Source organism: Nestor notabilis, unplaced genomic scaffold (assembly GCF_000696875.1).
Source record: "Nestor notabilis isolate BGI_N333 unplaced genomic scaffold, ASM69687v1 scaffold16559, whole genome shotgun sequence".
NCBI classification, from domain to species: Eukaryota; Metazoa; Chordata; class Aves; order Psittaciformes; family Psittacidae; genus Nestor; species Nestor notabilis.
The window spans coordinates 24693-32369 of NW_009944231.1; the positions used below are offsets into that span (position 1 = coordinate 24693).

At 55.1% G+C, this 7677-nt stretch overlaps 1 protein-coding gene across 1 annotated transcript in view; it reads right to left on the bottom strand.

Moving 5' to 3' along the window:
- DSCAML1 (Down syndrome cell adhesion molecule like 1) overlaps positions 1 to 3375 on the bottom strand; it is a gene marked incomplete at both ends in the record, with an annotated part of 25935 nt that extends 22560 nt beyond the window's left edge. Inside the window, 3 exons of the mRNA XM_010022349.1 lie at positions 546 to 848; positions 1667 to 1945; positions 3229 to 3375. Coding sequence (XP_010020651.1) covers positions 546 to 848; positions 1667 to 1945; positions 3229 to 3375 — 729 coding nt within the window. The remainder of the gene's footprint in view (positions 1 to 545; positions 849 to 1666; positions 1946 to 3228) is intronic.
- Positions 3376 to 7677: the final 4302 nt, after the last annotated feature.

A 7677-nucleotide genomic window follows, 5' to 3' on the forward strand; every position in this document is an offset into this window, starting at 1 on the left:
GGAGAGGAGCTCTGCATCCCTGCCAAGCATCCCTGCAGCAGGGGGATGCTGAGGGGCACATCCCTTGTCCAGACACCCAGTGATGTGCATCGGAGAGGGGACACCTGCCTGGCCCAGGGGCTGGGAATGGACAACTCGATTCTTATTCTGGTCCTTCCCCATTCTGGCTGTGCTGCATCCCTGAGTTGCTTGCAGATGGCATGCGCAGCCCAGGAAGCAGGCTGGGAGCAGTCTGGCCTCAAGACCCCCCCCACCCTGGCAGGTCTCCCTGCCCACCCAGTGATGTGCATCGGAGAGGGGACACCTGCCTGGCCCAGGGGCTGGGAATGGACAACTCGATTCTTATTCTGGTCCTTCCCCATTCTGGCTGTGCTGCATCCCTGAGTTGCTTGCAGATGGCATGCGCAGCCCAGGAAGCAGGCTGGGAGCAGTCTGGCCTCAAGACCCCCCCCACCCTGGCAGGTCTCCCTGCCCTCCAGCCATGCAGAAATCATCCTGCTGCACCTTGGGAATGTGGTGGCTTGGAGAGGGACCCAGGAAAGCCCTCCTTACCCCCAAGGAAGCCAGCTTACCCTCCAGCATGATAATGGAAAAGTCCTGTGCCGTCTGGGACTTGCGGGTGGCAAAGCACTGGTAGGCTCCAGAGTGGCTCTTCTGCGCAGCTGTGATGAGGAGGGTCTCGTTGCTGATGCCCCGGATGGAGATGTAGTCATCCACCACCACGAGGTCTGTGTTGCGGTACCAGCGGATGATGTACTCAGGGGACCCACTGAGGGCACAAGAGAGGATGACGGTGCTGCCGATGCCTGTTTTGAGCTTCTTTGGTGTGAGGGTCACACGCAGAGGGTCTGTGTGAGAAAGGGTGAGAGCAGGCGAGGCGTTGATGGTGGTGTCTCAACATTCCTGTGTCTCCCTGCCTTTCCTGCCCTGGAAGCACCAGCCTATGTAAAATGTCACTGCACACAAGGCGGGTGGCACCCACACTGTCCTTGCTGCTGACAGCCCAGCTTTTAGTGTCAGCCCCAGGCCCCTGGCAGAGCACACACTGATGGGGAGGCGGCAGGATGGGTGGAAGAGGATATGGTTGGTGTGATGGGGACAGCACTGAGCTGGGGACATGCCAGCGTGGGTCCAAGCATGCTGAGGTGTCCAGCCAGTGGTGTGCTTGCAACAGTGCTGCTCCAGGTAAGGCAGACATGGTGCATGCTGGTTCCAGCAGCTCTGGTACCTCCAGGATCCCAGTGACAGGAGGAACCCCCAGGAACAAAGCACATGATGAATACTTGGCCTGCCCAGATGGTGTTTACTGTTTGGCTGCAGCTTCTTTTATGTAAATCAACAAAACAAAGTGCAGAGGCACCTAATGTAAAACCAACATCACCATCCAGCAATTTACATCCCCCAGCACTGCTCTGAATATTCCTGAGGCCCCTCACCCTGTCCCGACTGAAGCAGTAAATCAGGGGACATCTGCAGCCCTGCTGCTGCAGCATGACAAGCCTCCTGCAAGTGCTCTCAGCACCACACCATACACGCTGCATTGCTTCCAGCACACAACGCTGAAATTTAAGGCTCGTAATTTCTGTGCCTGTATAAAACCTTTAAGGCTTTATAAAGGTTTAAGTTTAAGAAGGCTGAGGACAGAAGCCTCCCCACCAGCTCTCACCTATGACCGTGAGGGTCCCCGTGACCTCTGCGGACCCGAAGGTGTTGGTCACCTCACAGATGTAGGTCCCGCTGTCCTCCACGCGCAGGTCGCTGATGCTCAGCCCCGTGATGCGCTTGGTCCAGCGGCTGTCAGTGGGGAGCGGGCGCCCATCCTTGATCCACCGGATGGCCGGGTTGGGGTATCCAGAGGCGATGCAGGGCAGCTCCACTGGCCGGCCTGCCCTTACCTCCCGGGACTGGAAGCTGTCTAGCATCGTGGGGATGGACTCCGCTGGGTCTGGGTTCAGAGAGGAAACAGGCTCGCATGGCAAAAAGAAGATGGCCAGGCTTGTCCCCAAAGGACAGGAAAGCCCCTGGCATGGTGACACTGGTATCACCGTGCCCCAGTTGCGAGACAGCGGCTCTCCCCATCCCCATCAGCCAGTGGCTCTACTGGGCAGGACTGCAAGATGCCAGCCACATCCTCACTGGGCATGGGGTGGCCTGTCCCACCTGAGACAGCCAGCACAGCCCTTGGGAGCCAAGGCTAGTAGGTGGGAAAATGCATCTTACTAGCTGATGATGAATAAACTCAGCGCCGGAGGAATTACTCAAGGTGACACCTAATTGGTGCAAAATACACAAATTCTGTGGCACATTTCAAAATTTACAAGCAATGGGGCCCATCAGGCAGCTGGGAAAGGAGAAAATTAATCACCAAGTCTCAGGCGTGAAATTAAATTCCAGGGGAAAGAAGCCTCTTTCATTACTCCCAAACAGAAGTGAAACACAGTGATGTGTCAGTAATGACAGCAACCAGGAGCGAACTGGGACAGATAGAACATGCATGGAGAGGGTATGGTACACCCGGTGGCTGCCTGGGCTCCCTGGAGCAGGACGCATGGAAGGGACATGAGATCCTTGGGTCTCTAAGAGGCATGGAGAAGGTCAGGGAAGCCCCAGTCCAGCCTGGACCCCTTCCCTACCCTCTGTGGGGTTAATTCGAGGAGCTAATGTGGAAGCCACAGCCTGTGCACCCAAAGACAGGAAAAGCATATGGCAGGAAGCAGGCGCGCTGCAGCTGAGTGGCTGCGAGTCGGGCGAACTCCCTCCCGAGCAGAGTAATTTGGGCAGTGAGCAGAGCCGGGAGTGCCCCAGGACACCCGTCACTCAGGACTGCACTGCCTGCGCTGCAGTATCGCTTGCATGTTCGTCACATCGCGTCAGGCTGCTCACATCGCGGGCTGTCACATCGCATTGCATCGCACCCCGTCACCTCTCGCTCGGGGTGCCACGCAGCGCTGCCGCGGCCAGCGCTAGGGGACTGCATGCTCCGGGATACATGTGAAACAGCACAAACTCCCTGTGTAGTCCCAATGGGACCTCCTACCCCCCACTGGGATGTCCTCTTGCTGCAGGGGTGGGAGGTAGCGATGCCATCACTCCCTCCTGCAGCCGAGGAAGATGGCACATGGTGGGCAGGCAGGGAGCGGGCATGCAGGCAGGGATAGACACCTTGAGCTGCATCAGACCTGCAGGCAGGGCTCCCCTTGGCAGCATCACCTGCAGCCATGTGCTCACCTGAGACCGAGAGCCTGGCTCCGTTGCTCTGCCGTGTCTCCCCGCTGTACTTGTGCTTTGTGATACACCTGTAGGTGGACAAGGCATCTTCCTTCTGCACGTCCGATATGTACAAACCTCCATAAGAAGTAATAAAAAACCTATTTTCTGGAGACACAAAGGGAGGAGGAGAAGGATGAGTGAGCCAGCCCTGACCCAGCGCTTCCCATCTCAGCCTTGTGTGTGCACCAGCAGCCCCTGCTTATGGGCATAGCCCACTCACTGCCCTCTAGCACTCATTCTGCAGCAAATGCACCTAACCTAGGCACAGAGATGGACTCGGGGTGTCCTTACACACACATCCCATGGCTTGGATTCAGCAACAGGCTCCAGCTACGCGCTGCATCAACACTGTGGCTGCAGAGGATGAGGAGGAGAGTGCGCAGCACGATGCTCCGTCAGCATGATGCTCCACCACCATGCTGCATAGCAACACCACAATTAAAAGTGAGTCCATCCCGCTGAGTTAATAATTAGCTTAACTTACTTAGAAGCATGTGAAAACAAATAAGGGCTTCAGCTGGTATTTGAGCCCCGGGAGGAGGATGCAGGAAAGCAGGCAGGGCAGCACAGCCCCAGAGCAGCCCCCTCCGGGCAGCAAGTTTTGGAGCCTGGCACACACTAGAGCACATGGAGAAAGATCATTTGGATTTGCTCATGAAGCCAACCTGACCCATAGAATCCATCATGAATAAGAGCAGAAACTAACATGAATGGAAAGAGTTGCACTATGGCACAACAGAGCAGCTACAAGGAGAGCAGGGTAGGCAGAGAGGGTGAAAAGAAGGTCCGCTGCTCCACTGCCAGTGCCAACAGTGACAGGAAGCCTTCAAACCCAGCTGCTTTGGGACATCTGGGGTTTGTTCCGGCACTAGCCACCACTGAGCCTCAGCTGGGACTGGGAAGTCCATCTACTGCTGCCAGCCAAAGCACCCCACACCCAGCACAGCAAAGGCAGAGAGGCAGAAGTAGAGCTGAATGTTCAGAGTTGAAACCTTTAAACCTATCCTTTAAACCAGCAATGGCTGCAAATAGCTCCTTCAAGTCCTGCAACATGCCTGGGAGACCAGTGTCTCATTGATAAGGCCAGTCAATGTGTTTTTCTTCCAGCACCTTCTAGAAGGATACTCATGATTTAGGTGGAGTAAAGTGCCATGGTCAAAACTGTAAGTGCAGGAGAAGTACGAGTGCAATACAGGCCTAGAGACACACACTCCCAGAGCAGCCTAGCTCTAGGCAGAGGACCACAGCAGCCTTTCTCTGTGAGCACTTGAGGCGAGAGACTGGCAGAAAACAGGGCTCTTCACCCGGGGAGCACATCCCCAGCGTGAGCCGAGGCAGCGGCAGCCCTGAGCTCTGCTGGCATTACCCCACTCCAGCTGCAGCTTAGCTAGATGTGTGTGCTTGACACTAATTGCTTGATATGAGAGTATTAGGGACTCAAAACAGCAAAGTAACAGCAATGTAGCCTAGCTGCCGTTAGCAGGAGACAGGTTCTCCCTGAGAGTAGCAGGAACCCACACCTTCCATGAGCTGCAACCCACACACCTCCACAGCATCGCAGTGCCTGCATCTCCAGCCCTGCTTGGAGGGTCCAGGGCCTCCCAGCCAAAACCTCAAACATGGTTTTGCCTCCACACTGCAACACAGTGACAGTGGCATGCACACTGCACCAGTATACAACTGGGAGCAGATGCTCTGTGGTGCATCTCGTGCTCCATGCCACCAGCCAGAGGCACCGAGGGATTGGTGCAAACCTCTCTAAGATGGAAGGGAGCAGTGCTCCTGCAAGTGCACTGAGGTAACATGCAAATCAAACATTAATGTTTTATCTCCCATCAAACCAGTAAGAGAAGAGCATTGGCTGCACTGGAATTTGGGGGAGCAGGTTTCCATGGTAGCTGTGTATTTTGCAAAGTCCTCAGCAACCCTAACTGGCCCCACATAAACACACACATGTCAGTGCACAGTTAACCACAGCCCCGCTTGCAGACATGCTGTGCTTCTCCTCTGGAAACAAAGCCTTGCACGAGCTGAAGTGATGTGTGAGGAGCCAGAAACCATCGGTGCTGCGTCCCTGCCCTGGGACATGGGGCACCAGCAGCCCACAAAAGCCAAACTCACACTCAGCCAGGCAATGGGAAGCAGAGCCTCAAGCTCCTGCTGGGATAGCAGGAGGTGATGAGTAGAGCTGCACATGGAGGCACTGCTGGATAGGAGTGCAAACCGAGCCCTGCCTGCACCTACTGACCCTGGAATTGCAGGCTTGGATACTCACCTCTCTACCATGGAGTGACAGGAGGCATGTGCCCCCTTGCCAGCCATGGCTTTGAAGATGCAGGGCAATAATTGATCTAAAAGGCACTGACAGAGACCTCACCAAAGTGACTTATTGCTGAGTTTGCCAGCAAGATTAACGTTGAAGGTTGCCGAATAAAATCAGATCTTTCTGCCTGCCAGCGGGAGGAAAAGCTTTACGGGAAGCAGAGGATTAAGTACATCCGTGGTCAGACGGGAGCGATGTGCCTCTAATAACTCTTCCAGCCAGACTTGAGCTGCTGCCTTTGGAAAAGCCTCACCAAAGCCCTTCTCATCTACCTTTGTATAGGAGGAGCAGGGCAGTGGGAGCCCCACCAGCCACAGGAGCTTGCTCCTCAAAAATGAGAAACACAAGGGTAATGGGGAGCTCTCCCACATGGCAAACACTAGGAGGGTCACACATATACATGCACCCACACCCAGTGGTGGCCATGAAAGTCCACATCAGTCCAAAGGCCCTTCCAATTTCAGGAGGAAAGCTGCAGTCGACACAGGTTACCAACTCCTGCTCTACGCAGTATAGATTTATAAAAACAACGGGGTCAGGGCTTCAGCAGAGAGCACGTTTTATAGTTCGTAAGACTAGTGAGAGAACTTCCTCTTGGTACTGAAGAATCAATAGGTGCCAGCATTTATGAATTAGCCATACTTGGAGCATATGCATCCCAAGGCATCCCAGACAAATCCAATAAGTGTTTGGTGCTATTTCTGGCCACGTTTAAAGTGACAAATGTCTCCCAGGGGCAAGGTATAGAGGGGGAAGCCCTGACAAAGCCTGTGCTTTGCTGCTGCTGCTGTAACAGCACTTTTCTGCTGTGGCTGCTGTTCCAGGATTGCATTTGCCTGGCATGGGGCTTCCCTGGAGATGAGGAACCCAAGATTAAAGATCCATCCATCCATCTATTCATCCATCCCAGAGATGTTAAAGACGACGCACAACTGCAAATTCAATAAGAGACGCACAGTATCTGGCAGATTGATGTTCATGTTTGCCTTCAGTGGGGATTCCAAGGGAGGTGCACAGCGGTCACTGCTCGCCAGCCCTTTCAGAGGCAGCACATCTCTCCTGCCTGGCAGGGCTGTCACACACCCAGCCAAGCATTCCCACCTTGAATTGCATGGGCATCCGTAACAACCAATGCCAGCAGAGCAAGTGGGTCAGGCTCTGTGCCAAAGGGCTCCCTCTCTCCTCGTCCTCAACCCTTTTACTGAAGACAGCACCGTGCCCCGGAAACCTTGTCCCCACAACTGTGGTAGCTGCATCCAGAGAGGGCACAACACGGTCCATTGCCTGTTCCCAGAGCCTGCCCATACTGCCCATTGCCCTGGGGAGCTGCTGCCTGCTCCTGCAGGCACTGGAGGCTTTGCTGGGAGCATTCCCCTGCAGACCCGCAGATCCAGATGTTAACACAGCCCAACACAAGCCCTTTCCCAACTGCTGCAGCAGGAGCATGGGCAGGCATACCGGCCTCACTCCTGCCTGCTGCTGTGGAGCCGGGGGAAGCAGCAGAGGAGGGGTGGAAGTCAGGAAGTCATGACGGGCTTTCCACCTCCCCTCCTTAATCTCCTTTATAAGCACGGCTCCATCTCCTCCCGTTACAGGATTAATACCCATGTCTCATTCTCCTCTCGCAACAAGATTCTGTTTCTAATTACCCTGTAATAAAACCGGGCGCGCTCCCAGGGCTTCTTCCAAATGACTTGTCGACACTCAGTGAGATTGGATCCTACCCGGGCCCGTTTCCGGCACCTCTGCCTGACGTTCATTAGGCATGCATGAGGGAGAGGTTTTAAGAATGGAATTACATTTAAATGGCTTTTCTGAGAGGGAGAGAGGAAACAAAAAGGAGAGAGAGAGAGAAGCAGGAAAGGCTTAAAAGGAGGATGTCATTGTCACCTCCCTGTCACTCTGCTGCCCGGCAGCCGCAGTGCCAGGTCCCCACTCCTGGACACCCCAGGGACTGGCGGCAGGGCAGGGACAAGCCCTCTGCCCCTGAGGGTCAGTGGGGCTCTGCAGCCAGCGTGCACCAAAGTGCACAACTCACTCCCCGGGCACTCTCCTCTCCCCGCAGCACCACCAGCCAGCAGGAG